General features: G+C 39.6%; 1 protein-coding gene across 1 annotated transcript in view; it reads left to right on the top strand.

Annotated features, from left to right (window-relative positions):
* The window catches only part of Ptn (pleiotrophin), an 84,755-nt gene extending 78,845 nt beyond the window's left edge, over window positions 1-5,910 (top strand). The window contains exon 5 of the mRNA XM_005365827.3: window positions 5,122-5,910. Within this exon, the coding sequence (XP_005365884.1) occupies window positions 5,122-5,177 (56 nt within the window). The 3' untranslated portion in view covers window positions 5,178-5,910. The remainder of the gene's footprint in view (window positions 1-5,121) is intronic.
* The last annotated feature ends 14,107 nt before the right edge of the window (window positions 5,911-20,017 follow it).

The raw sequence follows: 20,017 nt of genomic DNA, 5'->3' as shown, positions 1-20,017 counted from the left end.
CAAGAACACATGTTTTGACCTTCTAGAGCAGATCTTAAGGACATACATACATGAACTGGTCAGACACAAATTAAGTGATGTATTCATTCACTAGAGCTGCTGTACAAAGCACCCTAGACTCAATACCTTAAACAACACGTATGCCTTGCTACATGATTCTGGAAGCTACAAGTAAGAGACTGAGGTTTGTGTAGGTTGGTGTCGTCTGCTATCTCTCTCTTTGCTTGGAAATGGCTGTTTTCTTCCAGTGTCCTCAGGTTTCTGAGGATACCAGTCACCAGATTAGGACTTCATTTTGGCAGAATTACTCCTGAATTACTCCAGATATTTTGACTCCACAATATACATGGATTGGGGCTTTAGCATGTACTTAGGGAAACATTTAACCTCATTTCATCCATGTCTATCATTTTTTGAACCCCCGAGAAAAATTCATATGGAAGCAAACAAGGAACAATTCACAGGGTTATAAAAATCTTCACATCCTGAAGTTCATGCTTCTCATCATTTTGTCAATCATCATTTAGTATTTTACTGATGCTGATCATATATTATAGTGTTATTGGGTATGGCAGCAGAAAACATTAATGAGCTAAGTGGAAATGTGACATTTCTAGCAGATGCCATCAATATAATTGCTCATCATCTATAATATAGCAAATGTTTTTCATTTCAGAAATAATATATTATATATTTAGATGTCATCCCTGTTGCCTCAGGGTGGACAAAGTCAGTAGGAAAACCATTGCTGAGTGCAAGATCATGACAGTGGCCCACCGACTCAGGAAAGGGAAGAGATTTTTGCAGAAAAAGAGAAAGCCAAATACTGATTTCTCATCTCAGTGTGTGAAAAGGTGTTAGAATATTAGGATTGTGCAGCTATATTAGTAAACTAATAATAAAACTTGTCCATTTTCTACATTGTATATGCAAGAGTCAAGTCAATCAGTGACCCTGACACACCAACACATGGCTGGTTTTTCTTTCATGTCAACTGTACATGGAAAGTACATTATCAATTTTCTGAGAAAGCAAAGAAGACCTCACATGCTCTCCCCCCACCGCACACAAAAAGGAAGTGGGACGTTGGGAGGGAAAGAGACTGGGATGCTTGTAGAAAGAGAAATAAACTTGGTTTACATTATTTAGATGTCATTATTGCCTATTCACTTTATTTATAGCTATTTGTTTATTGATAGGTGCTTGAGTTCCTTTGGAAAATACTTTTTAGGGACTTTTGTTAACTTGGCTCTATTTGGTTGAAATAAATAATCTACCTGTATTGTACCACTTTGTATAATATTTAGCATGTTATATATTACTATTATTTATTTATTTTAGACAGGGTTTCTCTGTAGCTTTGGAGCCTCTCCTGGAACTCTGTCTGTAGACCAGGCTGTGCATGAAATCACAGAGACTGCCCGCCTCTGTCTCTTGAGTGCTGGGAGTGCCCACCCTCAGTTACACAGTTCCTCCAACAAGGCCGCATCTCCCAGTTCCTGTCTAGTAGTGCCATTCCCTAATGACCAAGCATTCACACATAGGCGCCTATGGGGGCCATTCCTATTTAAACCGCCACATGCCTTTCTTCATCCCTGCCATCTTTGCTATGAAACTGAGATAAATCTGCCCCAGAATACTCAACTCTTTCACTTAGAAAGTATCTGTCCTTAAAGTGTTTAAATGGACCCCCCCCCGACACCTTTTCTCTCATTTCCCTAGTATAGAAAATAGTTTAGAAGTTATTCTGCCAACCGCATAACGGTTGTTCCTAAGGGCCTGTGGTGAGAGGAGGAGATGGTTCACATCCTTTGATTATTCAGCTTTGTGGAGCAAACTGACGTCAGAAGATCCCATAGAAGCTGCTGATAAGAATTTGGATTAGAATTTACAAGAAGTGTAGTGCAGTACAATACTGATCTGGAGCTTTAAAACGCCCTATTCTATCCAGGGGATCATCTCCTAATAATCTATACTCAGATAAACATTTTAATGCACCTTGATTGGGAGCAAAAACAACAAAAAACCATCCCGGCAATCCAAATGAACTATAAAGGAAGAACTGTTTAGAAAGATGGGATACGTTATTTTCTATCATTAAAATACTACTTGATCATGTTTCAAGGTTTATACAAGTATCACAGAAAGTAGACTCAACAGATTTTTAAAGATTTATTTTTATTTTATATGTATGAGTGTTTTCTCTGCCTGTATGTCTGTGAACCAAGTCAGTGTCTGGTGCCCAGAGAGTTCAGAAGAAGTCATCAGATCCCCTGCAGCTGGAGCTACAGATGGTTGTGAGCTCTATGTGGGTGCTGGGAGAATAACCCAGGTCCATTCCAGGAGCAGCAAATACTTGAACCGCTGTGCCATCTCTCTAATACTCAACCATTTTCAGAGCATCCCTAATAAAAACAATAGGTAGAAATATAAATAGAAGTCACCAAAAATCATTTTGTTTCCATATTGTAAAATGATGGACAACTCCTGATAGAATGTAAACTGTTTCTATATTGTCTACATGAGCTCATGCTACATTTAAAAACAGAAAAGTTATTAATATTTCCAAGAATGATAAAATAACCCAGAAGGGAGACATTATCTTTTTTTTCACACTGCCTAAAATTTATAAACACTTTTCTTCTTATTAACTCATTTTCCTTGTGGATGTTCACTACTTTATGTCACAGAAATCTGTAATGTATTTGCAGTAAATTAGCAAGAAAAATTGGTCCCAAAGCCATTAAAACCCTGGCATGATCTTCAACATAAGTGTGACCTTTAAATATCTTTAAAATTTGAAATATGCACACGGAACAATCTTGAAAACATTTCTTTCTAAAATTTTTTTATAATACCAGCTTTTTGAAGATGCAGTTTTGTTCCTTCTGCCATTATATGTGAGACGCTCAAGCTGCATCTGGTACACAGTGGAGATGGCGTGCATATGTGCTTCTCACTGAAGAAATGAATGTTTGGGAGGCAGTTGTAGTGAAGTGGATCTCAGAGCCCATCATCTCAGACAGGACTCAATCCCAGTATCCCTCCATGAGGATGCGGGTTTTATTCTTGCCACTTGGCAGACTGACTGATTTCCCCGACACAGGGCTGATGTGTGTCAGGGAGCGACATGAAGCAGATGTCACTTCAAGTTGGCACTTGCTCTTTAGAAAGTGCTTCACAAAAGCCTCGAGGTTTCTGCATGAAGAAAATGGGCCCGGGATGTGCTATGATATGGAACATGCTCCCCATTCTTCTCATTTCCTTCATCTTTCCTATTGGCAGTTGTAGTTTGACTTTCTTTCAGACCGCTGGCTCACAAATAACAACGAGGAGACTCATTATTAATTGTGAAAGCTTAGCCTTTGGCTGGGCTTGTTTTTGACTAGCTCTTATGGCCCATATTTTTAAGTCTATGGTTCTGTCACGTGACTCGTTAGCTCGTCTCTGCACTGCACATCCTGCAATCCTCTGCATCTCCCTGGTGCATTCCTCATGTCTAGATGACTCCTCTTTCTCTCTCTCCCTGGAAATCCCACCTATCCTCTCCTACCTAGCTATTGGCCATTCCGTTCTCTGTCACACCAGTCACAGAAATACATCTCCATACAGTGGACAAATACCCCACAACAGGTAGTTGCTACACTTTACTGTAGTTCCTTTGGTTCTTGGAGGCCATATAATGATGGAGCTTATAATCATAATTTATAGCAATAGGAGGTGCTTGAATTTTACTATTTTGTTAGAAGGTCTCAGGACTTTAGGAACACTTTCCAACTAATTGCAAACACAGTGGCATCTCTAATCTAACAATGCGAACTTTTACAGAGCAAGGGCCATCTTGTATCTGTGTCCCAACCATGAACACTCCTCTATGAACTTAGTCATAGGCCAAGGAAAGGATGAGGGTTTGCAAACCCAGGGGGCTGAAACGTCAGTGTGTTGCTGTGATGGATGTATGTCTCTATATTTTCTACATGAGCCCATGTTATGTGTAAAATATCTGGAGCTGGGAACAGAGCAGCCATTCCCCCAGCAGTAGCCCTACCCCTCACATGTTGCTCATTTCCTAGCAAGCACGTCTGCTTCACGGGATTAGTCCAGGAGGGAGAAAGTGATGGAGAGCCTGGGGTTTGAGTTAATGTTTGGCATGCCATGCCACTTGGCTCTGTTCAGTGTGAACTAAAGTGCTCTTCTGTTATACATCAGTGTCTGGGTCCTCCTGACTCTAAATGCTTTGGAGAGTGGCCACTGCATGACCCACTATAAAGCACTTGGCTTCACCAAGTGAAGTTCTGCCCTAGGTCAAGTGAGGACCCTCATGTTCATACCAAACCTTTGTTTTACCTTGAAAACTACTGCAATGAAACTGGCTTTATCCAGAGAGTTAATTCAGGCTTTGCTCTTAAACGTAAGAAAACAATGTTAACCTTCCAAATGTGACCCTCTGTGTTCTCATATCAGTCAAAGAGCGATGTAAGAACATTGAATAGAAAGGATGGAGCCATTTGTTGCAAATCCTAATGGGCTAATGCGTGGATCTAGTAGAAGGCAGGTCAATACCCTCTGTGTGTTTCACCCAACTCTATGACCCTATAGATGGACTACATACCATATGGTCCATTGTTCTCCTATAAAAAGAGCTGCCTGAATGTATCAGCAGCTGGAGATACAGACTAGAAGCACTTAGGAACTGTTTGCTCAGAAGGAAAAGAAAAAAGAATGCTAATGAACATTTTCATTCGAAGGGACTCTGAGACGCACTGGAGCTAAACAAGGCTGCTGAAGCCTTCCATCAGGAAGAGATCCGGTTCACTCCCAAGAGAGGCCAGCCTGCTGTATATGTTTTCTAAGCAGGACCCTCAAACAATATTTGACATTCCAAATGGAAGCAAGCAACACGGTAACAAGCATGTTTAGTGGTGCACATAGGTAGGCTGTGTTCCTGCTTATTTTTATAGGTATTCCCCCAGCTCTTGTTTGTGCACATGTACACACACTGGCAATTTAGCAAGAGCCAATGCCTTGTCTGCTGAACTTGGCCAATTATAAGAAACCTGTCTTCCCTCTCACAGATTAGAACCCTGATGATGTTCTCTTTCTCTCTCTTTGAAACTGCAGCAGAATCAAAGAAGAAGAAAAAGGAAGGCAAGAAGCAGGAGAAGATGCTGGATTAAAAGACGCCACATTCCGTGGGCCAGGAAAAGAACATCAGCAAACAGGATTAGTTAACTATTACATTTATACCTACCGTAGTCTTTTTATTCAACAGTTATCTGTAGCTTAAGTACACGATAGGAAAAAAAAAAAACAGAGAAAAGACTTTTTTTTTTGTAGTAGCGTTTTTTTAAAAAAATGTATGCTATAGAACCACTAGGGGCTTATAATAAAGGACTGTAATACTGTTTAGAAAGTTGAGCTGTAGTATGTGATAGGTGGTAGGCAATTGAGGTAAGTTTTTTTTTGATGTTCTATGATGTTTCACCTTTAAATCTTTTTTCTTTAATTTTTTTTACACCCCCCCCTTGGGCAGCAATTTAAATGCTACAACCATGTAAACTAGTTCTCTTGCTAGATAGGTTTTCACCTAGACTTTTTTTTCCCAATTGTGAAAAATATATACTAAACAAAGCAGCAATAAAATATAATCATTCTATTGGAGAGAAATACACTGCTTTCTGCCAGTGGAAATTTCCTTAAAAATTAACAAATTGAGAGAAGGAGAAAGGCGAAACAGTGATGTCGTTCATGGTGATTTCTGTTTTTTAAAAATGCATTAAGACATGGAATTCTTTCACTTTGGCAGAAACATTGGTTTTCTTGATGAAATCATTTTTCCATCTGAGGAAAGAGAATCTAGGAAAAATAAATCAAAGTGATACTGAATAAAAGGTGGTTTGTGCGCAATAATTTCATATTGTAATTCTCCCTTTGTCAGCCATGTTGTGAAAGTCCATCACGCAAGCTAGTTAAAATCCTCATGGGCACAAATGTTACTAATGTGTTTCTTCTTCTCTTTTCTTTTCTTTTGTGATTTAGTAAGGTGTACAGGCTGAACATCCCTAAACACCAAATCTGATATGTGCTAAATACCCAACAGTTTTGTGTACAGACCTGATTTCACACACGAATAATTCTACCCGTGACTCCAGGGAAGATTCAGAGTTAAATTCAAGCACACAGAAGTATTGCATAAACTTACCTGGGATTGTGTGTACAAGGTACATAGGAAACAATTCAAGTCAGTACTTAGTGCTAGATTCCATTCCTTAGGCACCTCATTGTGTGTAGACAAATTATAAAGTTAAAAAACTCAAATTTGATATCCCTCATTCCAAATATTTGAGATAAAAGACTCTTGACTGTATCAGTATTGAATAATTCATAATGGAATTCAACAAATTTCAATAAAGCTTCAAATTAGTGTTTAATGCAAGAGAGGAAGGTTTATCTATTGAATGAGTTTTAGATAAGCATGATACAGACAAAACACAAACAAACTGACAGTTTCCAGAAACAAGAGTTTGCAGTCTGTCCTATACCACAAATACTGAAGAGACTGAGGGCTCCTTCCTCAGTTGACATTAAAGTGTAATCTTGAGGAAATAAGCCCAGGTTTCTCCCTCTCAGAGAAACAAAGACGCTGGAAAAGCTCTAGACTATGGTACAAAGTCTTGACAGAGTCATCACCGATCCTAAGATATTCAAATTTGATGAGCAAATATCTGTCTACCAAGATGATCGCAACCCCATTTTCATAGACGGTAGCCCTGCACATTGTGGACTAGCCACAAAACAGCTAATTACATCTGGCTGTGACAAGCAGCCAGAGGCATCCACAGCTAAGCCTTGCAGGCCATCTTGTCCAAGACTCCACCTGAGCTTGGGAAGCTGAAAAGTCTGTTTCAGCCCTAAGTCAAAGCCAGATGCCAGTGGGGAATTTAACAAGGATGAACTTGTAAGCATCTTAAGTATTGGTGCTTAATAAAATCAGAGTGCCGTGTAAAGCCCAACTGACAGAAACACGGATAGGTAATGTGGTCCTTTTGTGTGCCGGCCTTCATAGGAAAAGGTACTCATGGGGATGGATGGACACGGGGATAGAAAGGCAATGTCTCAAGTGGGGTTTTGACAGTGTATTACCAACGGGCGGAGTGATGAAAGACTCTGCAGCCACATTTGTTAGACTCCAGGCTAACACCGTTGTCATCATCATGCAAGCAAAGCAGTCAGCCATGAATCAATGATGAATTAAGGTGAACTAGACCAGAATCTCCCAAGTGAAAGGCAACCCTGTAACTAACAGTGATGTGCTCCGTTAGTCACAGGACAAGACAGGAATCTAAAAGTAGGAGGGGTTCTCTGCTGTGTCAACTATGACTCTTGGCATATATTAAGAGCTCCCCAATTCACTGCAAGAAGAAAATGGGGTCACAATCTTAATCACCCTCACATCTGGTGTGACATTCAACTCTCCTTAAGTCTTGAGAACTTCGAATATCTTAAGATGTTAAGTGCACAGAAGCACTGAACTGGTGTAAGAAACAGTTAACCAAACCAATGGTGCTCACAAATAAGAAAATAGCAGACTGCCACTCACTGGATACAGTGTCGAGAAAATGCCCTCTCCTCAAGTGTCCTCATTTTTATCAATGACATTTCAGTGTTCATTGTTCCTGAAAGATGGGAAGAGAAAGGTAAGGAAACCAACTTCATTTCCTCAAACTCTTAAAGTGATTTCCATCCTATATTTGGGAAAACACAACCCAGCTTTGCCTGAACCCTGGTAAAATATGACTTCCCATAGCACAGAGAGGCTTCCTGCTCAGTATGTTGTACAGATCCTCCATCCTCCAACTTTCCCGGTGATCCTGAAGATTTGATACTGTTACCCCCGGGTGTGAAGAGAGTCACTGTAAAAACATGAATGACTTCACATCTTGTTATCTCTGCTGGAGAGGAACGGAACAGCGAATTTATCTCTGAGCATTTCCCAAGGAAAAAAAAAATAAGTAAAATAGTGGATGGAAAAGGCATTGGTCTCAGCTGTACCTCTAGAATTAAGCTTTTGGCACCTGTTAGGTCTTCTCTCTCTCTCTCTCTCTCTCTCCTCTCTCTCTCTCTCTCTCTCTCTCTCTCTCTCTCTCTCTCTCTCTCTCAGTTTTTTTTCCACTGCCCTTCTTCCCTCCCTTCCTATTTCTTCATACATAGGAGAAACAAAGGTTGTCTTTGGTTACATTGTGACCCCTTGTAAGATGTCCTCTTGATATGCTACTCCTCTGAGTATGATGGCTGATGTGTGGTAGGCCTGTAGCTGAGACAGAGGATTTTCTCAGATGCAAATGCATTACTTTGACTCTTCTATGGGGGCTTACCTTGAATTCCCCACAGCGAGCTTCCTGGTACTTACATGTCTGTGCATCACCAGACAAGCATGAGACCTGCACATAACGAGCAAGGCTCCACCTTTCCACAAGGAAACTGTTTGACTCGCCACTGAAAATACAAGTAAACAGGGAAGATGGGATGCTCCAAGTACTGCACAAGTCGATGTTAAAACACAAAAGAGTTGTAATATAACAAGCTACCTTTCTACTGTCAGGGATATAAAAAATCTAATCTATTATTTACTATAGGGCAAATGTTGTCACAAATCCCAGGTCTTGAGGGCTCAGGAAAATTAACTGTGAAAAAATGAATGCAAACTTGAACGTAAGATCAACAATTGTTCTTGAGTTCTCAGTAGTCCTCATTGTCCGCTATGTTCAGAGAGTCTGGTTTTATCCCAGGCTTTTTCAGAACCAGGCCAGCTGGCCTTGGTGAGTTCCCAATAGAACATCCCCATTGTCTCAGTGTGTGGGTGCACCCCTTGCGGTCCTGAGTTCCTTGCTCGTGCACGTACTGGCTTTGTAAGAGCCTAGGCAGTTTTGATGCTCAAGTTACTAGACCTGGATGGAGGTGGGGGTTCCTTGGACTTCCCACAGGGCAGGGAACCCTGATTGCTCTTCGGGTTGAGGAGGGAGGGAGACATGATTGGGGGAGGGGGAGGGAAATGGGGGGTGGTGGCAGGGAAGAGACGGAAATCTTTAATAAATAAATAAATAAATAAATGAAAATGAAAAAAAAGATCAACAATTCAACAATTGTTCATATATTGTCATTTTCATTCCCAAGAACATTATTATCATAAGATATGTGGACATTAATCTTATTTTCAGGGCCTCAGAATTATTGGATCCCTGTTTCAAAATTGCCAACATCACAAATTGAGTATTATGTCTAAGTATGTAGTACTGGACCGCATTCTAGAGAGAAGGAGAAACATCATGGCACTCAAGTAAAGGGCACAGATAGATGTGCTATCTATCTATCTATCTATCTATCTATCTATCTATCTATCTATCTATCTATCTATCATCTACCTACCTACCTACCTACCTACCTACCTACCTACCTACTTATCAATTTTCTATCATGGTGCTTACCAAGTCAAATAAGTTCTACCTAATGATAATGAATTAGTATTATTCAAAAACACTCTTTGGAAAAAATACAGTTTGTGTATGAGGAGGACATATCAGTGAAATATTGAGAGTTCATATAGTAAGAAGTAAAGGTTTGCAAAGAATTACCTAATTTGCCCTATAGAGGAGAGGTCTTTAGATCTCCTAACTCTAGGCACATGTGATAGATAAGGTCTGTTGAGTGCTGTCAGGCTGCCCTCATTTCCCACAAACATCTTTCGATTTGCACATCTATCTCCCATGGTGTACCATATGCCAGGAGTATGTGTTCTGTCCAAATTGTGAACTCATATCAGCTTGATTTTAGAAATGTTTTAGACAATTATAGTATATGGGTTGAGGGATTGGCAGCCTCTTGAATCACACTGTGACACAAAGTGTTGGCATTCTCCATGCCCCCATGGAAATGAAGGACTATTTTTAACAAGCAAAGGGAAACTTTCATTGTGTGACCACTCCTTCAGGTTAGGAGGTGAGCTATCTCAGCAAACAGCTTGCCTTCCCTTGGCCTGAGAAATGGATGTTCTTTTCCTGCCCAGCTGAAGAGGCTTGTATTAATCTAAGCCCTTGTGGCTTTTCCAGAATTCTATATTTCAAGTAGTCTAGATGAAGAGAGAAAAGGCTATAATTGCATTTCTTACTAGTTTATATTAGACGTTTACCAATCTTATAATCAGAATCTAATAGAGATAATAAATATCTATTTTGAGCTGTTAGAAGGAAACAGGACTGGGTTCATGCTACCGCCCTAATCCATCCTCTAATGTTTGAGTCCTTGCCTCTACATTAAAAGATGTCTAGCAAGCTAAATCAATTGCTTTGAGTGGCATTTGATCAGGGTTTCCAATCATTTAATAAAGAAACTTAACCTCAGGTGGGAAGTTGAATTCACACTTTCCAACAAGCACATCCTAGTCAAGAAATCTAACCAAATTCAAAATGAGATTATTTTCTTTTAAGAAGTGTGTTTCCAAAGTCTTTTTGAACAAATAAAAATCTTGGTTAACTATACAGATTAGTTACTGAAAATATTCTTGGGCATGTTTCTGCTTCTAAGCATGGATCATACATTTCTCCCCATAGGCTACCCTAACTTATATTCATTAATAATTTATGCATTCATTTGTTCTGCATCATTATGACATGTTCAGCACTGGTACAGATGTTGGGAGTTCAACAAAGAACAAAACGACATCTTGGTGTTCAGGAAATTGATACTCCTATGGGGGAAAGGCACACTGAATGTTGCTGCAAAGCATAGAATTGGTGTGTCCAAAGTGTGGTCTTGTCACGGCATGGCATGGCATGATTTTCCCCATTGTTCCATGAGACTTTGTGCCATATGATGCTAATCTGAGTCACATTCATGTGCCTTCTTACAGAAAGAGACAGACTATTGAAGTCTGATACTGGACACGTAGGTGGTTTCAGTACTTCATATTTTCCGTACATCATTTTTTTCCCAAAAAGTATGCCCATCAAGATGATCAGTCTTTTTACATGGCCTCACAAAGCACTCCGAAGTTCAAAACTGATAACCACCAAGCCTTCATAGGCCACAACCCAGGATCTGACCACCTTTTAAGCCAAAATCTAATGGTTAAATGAAAGGACTTAAAAGGGAAGCCCATATTTTAAGGACAGAACTACATAAGAAAGTTAATCTAGAGTCATAGGTTATTGGGGGAAAATAATTTGGGGATGAAGTGAATATATATATATATATATATATATATATATATATATATATAGAGAGAGAGAGAGAGAGAGAGAGAGAGAGAGAGAAAGTAGAGTAAATAGAGAAGAAGGCAGACTTGCTAGTTAAGGGAACAGACTAGAGAGGTGACCAAACCTCACCATGACCTTGAGACAGAATTGAGCAACTACAAAGGGCAGTCAGTGCAAAAGTTCTTAGAAGGGAGTTTCCAGAAAATTCCAGGAGAAGTGAGAAATCAGTAGATAAAGCAATGTGAGCAAAAGGGGAAGGTCCAAGAGGTTAGAACACAATGATAATGAGCTGTGTACCAATGACGTCCAAGACTGAAAGAGCTGTTTGGTTCTCTTGTGAGGGACCCCGTTTCCCCAAGCAAAGAGGAAGATGAACAAGGGCAAGAGACTTCAAAGTTAGAATTTGCTTGAGGGTTTCAAATGCTCAATTATAAACTTGCTAAGTATGTCATGCCCAATATTTTCCTCAAAATTCATATAAGATAGGTGGAGAACACCCTCAGTTGACCTAGTCTAACGTAATAAGCTGCATGATACATTTCTCAATTTGATTTATTAATCAGTGTTGCATGGCAACTCACCAAAAGAGATCCTTAGATATGGTCACAGGAAGGCTCTGAAGGTAAAAACATTAGCATTAAATGTGCAATTCTCCCATATTCTTATAAATTTCATTCTCAGTAACCCAGGCATCCCAGAATTCTCCAATATATATTACTAGTCTAAGAGTAATGTTGATCTCATTTTTTATGACCTTAGCACAATAATAAATTCTCCATACTCCAGTGGTCCCTGGAGGTCTGTAAGCATCAGATTCTGCAAAAGTCAGTATTCATTAGTCACAGATAATAAAAACTTCTATTTTAAAGCTCTGTGTGTGTGAAATTTTTTTATAACTTTATTCAGCAGCTCAGGGAACGGAGTTATAGAAGGCTAGAGGAATGAGAATGCTGAAAGATGCAGGACCAAACGTATTAATAGCTCTTCATTAGTTCCAATCAATTTAAGTCAGTGTGGGATGCTCCTCAGTAAGGGTCAAATGGTTCCTTTATTGTCAAAGCTTGTGGTCTTCTTATTGACAGTCTACCAGAATCACATGGAAATGAAGGGAAAGAATTCTCCAAAGATGCATTCACTTCTCTGAAATGAAAAGGGAATGTCAGACTGCATTAAAGTAATATGCATTTTAATTGATTGAAATATTAAGATTTTAAAAAGAAATTCTAGAAGTTATGCATTTGCATGGGTTCCAACTATATGCAAGTTGAATGCAAAGAAAGGAGGTTGGTGGGCAATGAAGAGTCATCTCTAATTTCAGGAGAATCCCAAGTAAATGACAGCATTTACACAGACAATTTTAGTTTGCCACCTGGAAGTGGCTTATATCATCAGCTTGATCAATGAAATAGTTAAAGTGGCAATTAATTTAGCAAATCAGGGAAAATTTCCCAACTGAGAAATAATGAAGGTCATTTGGATCTGCCTCATATTTGCTTCCGGCTGTCCAGTTACTTTCTTTCTTGATTTCCCCCTCTTCTATTATTACTGAAATACTGATTTCTTCTGATCCCAAGAGATCCGACTTCACAATAACCTGGAACCTCAGGCATCAGAGACCTGGTGTCATAGAGAGTGGCGACTTCCCGAATAGGGGAATGGATGCTCTCACCTAACCAGTGAGGTTCGCTGCCCACGTCCCCCTCAACAGATCAAATCCCATTGTAGACTTCACTAACCACTCTCCACTCCGTTATTTATTACCATCTGGTAAAATAACAAACGTTTGGATCACATTTATTTTGTTTCTCTCATATACACCTCAAACCCAGGAACAGGAACAAGACCTGGGCTTTGATCCCAGAGATAAAGTCTTGAGTTTACTTCAAAATTTCTCCAGTCCTCAGCTAATTAGTTTGTAGTCATCCCGGAAGTGCAGTCTCTTTAAGACTTGGGTCTGGTTTCCTCTCCCTGACCATCTTCATCAGCACCTTGGCACACCATCACCACCCTAAGTTCAGCCTTGCTTGAATACCTTGCTACAGCTGCAGAGACCGATGTGGTGCAATCCCCTTCTCCAGGCCAGGACTCCACATTCTGCTTGACTTTACAACTGTGGTTTTCTTGTTCGCTTGTTCAATACGTGTTTTCATTTCTTGCCGTTTCTCCCAAGGTCAGACCGTCTAAGCTCTATTCAGGTATTCTCCATGCTGTTATCGGTTCTTCCTACTGCGCTGGTCTTACCCTCTGCAGCTGTTTCGTCTTCAAACATCTTCTTCCTTTCTTTAGAATCTCTCGTGCACACATAACCTTTGTTTCAAGATGCAACTTTCTAAAGCCAGCCACCCTTATTTTCAAGTGGGCACTGAGGAAGGGGAGTTCATTTTCATAAATGGATGAAAGAGAGTGAGGAAACAGGAAAAGGATGTGAAGTATAAAATCTTCTTCACTCATACAGTGTTAGCAATTGCCTTCCGCACCAAGTTCTCGAGCCTCCTGGAGAAAACTAATAGATTGGCCAACTCAGAGGCCGTAGGGATATACAAAAGAATGAAGAAGAGTAAAGACAAAATCTAATGCAGGAAAATATTCCTAACAGTTTTTGTTTGTTTTATAAACCCCTTTGACTATCTGGAGTAACGTGTGTCCTTAACAGAATACTGCCTATTAAATTCAAAATAGATTTGATTATAAATGACTCCAATTATATTAAAGTACTACTATCATTATACCGAGAAAACAAAATTTTTTCTCTAGAAAAATCTCTGTCTCGTTATTAACAAATCAAGTAAGAAGAGCTACTGAGAGTGGCAGTGTGTCGTAATGGCACTTGTCTACGGTGGGAGGAATCTGTCAATCAATGACAAACCCACAAATACTGTTCGTGCTACTGTGGTTTATCAGTCTTCCTTACGAGGGAGAAAACCAGGGATTTTAGTCCCATTAGTACTGCATGAAAATAAATATGCTTTCTTCTAGCTAAGTCATAGATTCCTGTATCAATGATGAAACAGGAGCCTTGGAACTTTTATTATATTAAATAGCAATTATTAGTGTTTCATTAGGTTAATGCAATAATTGTAGCCTAGGAGAACAAAATAAACTTATCAAGAGACACAGACATGAATTAGAGTTACAGTTAAATGTCTCTTTTCATTTCTTTTATATGAATTTAATAATATAAAAGCATGTTAAGAAATATTTAATAACTCAAGAAAAGTTTCTTGAGGTAATTCATAGTACATTTTTATACTTTCTTCCATGTATTCTTCTTCATGAATGCAGATAGAGCAATGCTGAAATATATACTCTACTCTGATTGAACCTGAATAAAAATATCCTAGAGAACATTGCCAAGCTATTATATGTAAACGGTTTCACACTTTAGATATGCATTTATCTTCTATGTCACCCTTTTATGTATTGGCTCAGAGAGTGTTTTATTTATTGCTGACCTAAAACTAGTCTATTAAATTTAGGATGCATCTCACAGAAAAAGAAACAAACAAATAAACAGGAGCAACAACAATGAAAACCCACTTAGTTTTAATAGATAAATGATCACAGGATCTACTGGACCCAACATAGAAACAATGCCTGGAGTTTTGTAGACCAGCACTAGATGGAAAAACCTTTTCAAAGAGCAAAGCTAAACTATGAGAACTTGAGAAGTACATCTGTGTAGTGACAGCATTGTATTCTAGAACATGTAAGGAAATGGAATAATAAAGAAAAAATGCAAGATTCAGGTAAATTTCAATTAATGGAGTATTTTAGTATAAGCATGTCACAAATGACGTGTGGAACATTCCTATACAAACAAATTACCTGTAGAGAAACTGAATTTGTAACTGTGTGCATCTTGCACTGTGTGTGTCACTCTTAGGGCATATTGTATGGATGGAAACAATAGTCTTTATATGGTCTTGTGCTCCAATGGTGGTTGAAAGAATTCACTAGTAAGATTTTCAGCTGGAAAGGATATAAATTTAGCACCTAATAAAGAAGGATATGTTTTGTGGTTTGTGGCTTTTTTGTTTGCTTGGTTTTTTTCTTTTGGTTGGGACAAATGACTTAATACCTTGACAAGAGTCTGGCAACGAAGCTCCCTGTTGGAGGAACTATGGGAAGATTCTCAGAGCTATGTAAAAAGTGTGGAGAGTTCGAATCAGAAGTTAAAGGAAAACAACATCAGTCGTAGGGGAGTAGTCAATCTGAAGACCAAAAACCCCTTGGTGATCTTGCTGTCCTGTGAGTCCAGGGACACACTATTGCCTAAGGCCACCGGGTCACCAGGAAACCACTGCTTGAAGGGTAAGCCTCAATAAGAAATTCACTGAGCACTGATCTTTAAAAGTCAACACCCAGGAACTTCAATTACCTTAGCAATCATGAGAGCTGAGGGATGGCCAAACAGACTGTATGGCAATGAATTATGACAGTGGTTCCTTTGGCCCTTCCCCAAGTGTGTCTCTTGACATTTGCTGGCTACTGTGTACTAGAGAAAGGATACCCACTGTGTGGAGACGGTGCCTAACACCATCATGACTGTCTGCAGAAGTGGGGGTCTGCAGGAGCAAGTGAGAAATGCGCCCTAGATAACATCCAGGTCACAGATGGTCAATCCCGTCTGCAGACCCTGTCATGCCCAAATAGTCTAAGTTCCAGAATGTTTAATTGGAATGAGTATGGTTAATAATTTCAATATCTGCCAGGCTGAGCCATTGGTGGAAAGAAAAAGCTATCAAAAGGAACCCTTGCAGCTGCCATCCCAGTGAAATCAATATGCTTAATTAAAAAAAAACAAAGGACCCCTTGGAGTTGAGTTGGTGATGGAGACCACCAATGCAAACCTAATGCACACTGCAAAAGTCTCCATATAAAGAAGCTGTGCCAGTCCTGGCACCATTGGCAGGGCAGGTTAATGATGCCTCTGCTATGCTGTAGACAGCTATTGACTTGGCAAATGTACTTTGTTATTTAATTAGAAAAAAATTACAGTATATATTTTTAATTTTTGTGCTTTGCCTTGTTATATACATTATGTATATATATTATATATACACATATGTACATATATACACACATCATGTATACATCACATACTATATACTTACATATTATATACTGCATATTACATATAGCATACATTACATATATAATACAGATTCAAGTATAGCACATATTATATATGATATGTTTATTTTGATATACAATTAATACATCATATTAAAATACAAAAATACACTTATAGCTTAGATACATTAACAAATACATTTTAAGAAGTGATTGCTTTCTAAAAGTGATCATAAACTCAGTGTCCCAGAGGATACATGTAAAGTCCATTTAAAAAGAACAGTCGTTCTTAGATTAAAAGAACTGATTAAAAGGAATAAGACTCCTTCCACAAAGCTTTCAAACACAGATGAGACCTGAGATACTAGGAGTTGGGAGAGGAAAAGAGATAGTGTGATGAAGAGTCTTCATTGTCTTCTTCCTAGAACTAATGAGACCTGCAACAAGGTGTATTGTAACACCCGATTCTGTGTTACCCTCTTGGTACAGTTTGAGCGCCACTGTACGGTATGCAAGTTGGGCAAGGGCCTGGAGATTGAAAGAACACACAAGAGACCTGGGTCATTCGAAAGGAGATCAGCCGAATGCTGTTTATTCAACCTTGGGGAAATCCTAATATACCTTGCTGCTGCACAAGGATTTCTGCCCAGGCAGGTGAGAAAATACCTCTCCAAAGATGGAATAAACAATGCCCTACAGCTAATCACCAGGCGGGGCAGAGGGAGCACAGGAACAAACAGAATGTTTTAGCTGGCTGACCAGAAACTGTCCTCAAGATGCACCCCAGGAAGAAAGGCAGACTTGGGCCCTACAGTGTATCTCTTCAGACTTCCTAAAAAGTTTAGCTGAAGAGACAAGTTCCCACCCTGAAAATGATCAACACCACAGGATGGACTGAGGTACCAGACTAGAAAAGAAAAGTCAAAGAACTGAGAACTGAGAACCCACATCCATCCCCATCTACTCACCAATCACAGACTCAGAGTAACTAGCTGCCTTCACCTCCTGCTGCAGCGAGACTTCACCTCTTACTAAATTGTAAACTAAAGTAATCCCTTCCTTCCTACGGTTGCATTTGTCAGGAATTTGATCACAGCAACAAGAAAAGTAACTAACCCAAATGGCTAACACCAGAGCTGGGAGCTAAGGATGAGAAAGGATGGTTGACACAGGGGAAGAAGGACAGCAGCTACCCACGGGGCAATCTAAGTGTGAGTATGTTTAGAGAGGGGTTACTCGTACTGTCTAGCTCGACATTACCAACCTTAAGGCTACTCTTATCATGTTTAGGTCTCCACATAGGAAGAAAAGCAATGCCATGTTACTGTCAGCATCAAATGTTGTAGAATATTATTTTAAAATGTGTTAATAGTTGATTATGTTGTAGAATATTTGTTTAATGATGCAAAGATGTGTTGCATTCTTTATGTTGCATTTGTTTAACCCTGTGAAGTTGTGTTACTTTGCCTGCCTGAAACACCTGATTGGTCTAATAAAGAACTGAATGGCCAATAGCTAGGCAGGAGGAAGAATAGGCGGGGTAGGCAGGGTAGGCGGGACTGGCAGACAGAATAAATAGGAGGAGAAATCTGGGAAGAGAAGATCAAGAATGAGAAAAGAGGGGGCCAGCCATGAAAGCACACAGCCAGGCACAGAATAAAAAAGAAAGAAAAGATATACAAAAATAGAAAAAGGTAAAAGCCAAGGCAAAAGGTAGACAGGATAATTTAAGTTAGAAAAGCTGGCAAGAAACAAGTCATGCTATGGCTGGGAGTTCATAAGAAAGAATAAGCCTTTGTGTAATTTATTTGGGAGCTGGGTGGCAGGCCCCCTAAGAGATAAAGAGAAAAGAGCCAAAAGAGCTAAAAACAAAACAAAACAACAATAAACTGAGCCCCAAATCCAGTTACTTTCATCTCTACGAATTAATTCACAGAGACTATGATTTTAAATTTCAGCTCTACAGCATGCTTAATGTGAGTCCACTCTGTCATGGTTGGCTAAAATTATTATGCTAATTCATTCTTTGTGCCAACTGGGGATCTGTGAGCCAAAGAACACTAGCCCATGTCATGTTGCCCAGTGAGACAGTTTCCAGTGTACAGCCTGACCTTCCCAAGTGATACTTTTGTATTTTGTACCTGTTTCCAAAATTCCTCCAGTTGATACCAGGTCATTAAAACTCTCAGAGTAGACAGCATTCTGAATTGAATTAGTTAAAGCATCATTTGCTTTATAGTCACACTTCTCATTTTCACAGTAATATGCGGTTCTTTACTCTGATACCCATCGTGATGGATAGAACTAAACCCAAGGGAGGAGGAGGCACAGCAAAATTAAACCACCAGGAAACCTCATTCTCAGCCAGGGAACAGTGAAAGAAACTATAACAACCTCTTGAAAGAAGCCTCTCTTCACATTGTATGAGATTGGTGGGAAGAGAATGCTGTTAAGGCGGTAACTCGGGAAGGGAGAGTTTCTATTCATCAAGGAAAACCTCCAAAACTGGAACAAATGGCAGCCCTTATAGTATTGTGGAGTCCACAGAGAACAGGTGCACGAAGCAAGAGTCATCTTGAAATACTTGACCATGCTCTTGCTGACTATAGGACACACTTGAGAAGATAGATTTTATAGGCCAGAAATGGAAAGCCTGTAGGGAAAAAAAAGATCTATTCTTTTCTTTCACCTTGTTGTATAGCAGAAACATCTTATATGACCCTCTGATACATATTAGCTTCAGTTAGTGTTACCAAGAAATAAAATGTCTGGGCAATGTATACACAAGAGACTTAATGCTTCTATCAATATTTTGATTAGTTGGATAGAACTCGCTTAAAGTGAATTTATCCTCTTGATTTTCTAGACAAACTCCTGACATTTTTCCTATGCAAGAAATAAAATTGAGTTGTGTTGCTTAAGACGTATTTTCTTTCTCCTTGAATAGCATTCTGACATATTGTCAAGAGATTAGGCCACCTGCCCCTCTACTTTGGACTGTCTCAAAGAACAAAGGGTGACCTCTGTTGCTGGCTTTGCTCAGGCTGCAGCAATAAATTATCATAGTCATAGTATTGTCCTACACAATACACGGTCATTTCTGACAGTCAAACAGTCTAAAATCAAGGTTCCAGGGAGGTCCGCTAAGCTGTTAATCTTTTCCTGCAACCGCCTTTTCATATTCATTGCTGGCTAGTTTGAATTCCATGGCCCTGTCATGATGACATGTGCCCCCTTACATGACACAGCTGGGCCGTGTGCCACTGCGTTCCTAGTTCAGCTAACTAATGACTCCGCTTGGTAATTGAATCATTTTAGTCGTTCCTGTGTCCATCAAACCCAGAGCTTTCTACCTATGCAGACTAAGCGGGCCTTCATTAGGCTGTCCCTTGTTAGCGCCTTAGAAAGCAAATATTCTATACTCCAAGCCTCTGCCAGTGAGACTGTTCCTGTCACACCACTGATTTTGCTGTGGCTCTCACTGAGGTGCTCATATTTTTTTTTCTTTTTTTTTGTCTTGGGTAATTTCATGCTACTGTGTCACCCTCAGCACCATTATTCTCACAGAAACCAGGCTATCCACTTTGCTGGGAACAATTCCAGACAGCCAACCTTTCTATAGATAAAATGGATATGGGGCCTCAGCCTCCCTCCTGACTATGTTTCAGAAATCCTGAAAGGTCTATGCACTA

This window comes from Microtus ochrogaster, unplaced genomic scaffold (genome assembly GCF_000317375.1).
Source record: "Microtus ochrogaster isolate Prairie Vole_2 unplaced genomic scaffold, MicOch1.0 UNK4, whole genome shotgun sequence".
Taxonomy (NCBI): Eukaryota; Metazoa; Chordata; class Mammalia; order Rodentia; family Cricetidae; genus Microtus; species Microtus ochrogaster.
The sequence above is the reverse complement of the archived record's forward strand: the minus strand, read 5'-3'. Positions and strand labels throughout refer to the sequence as shown.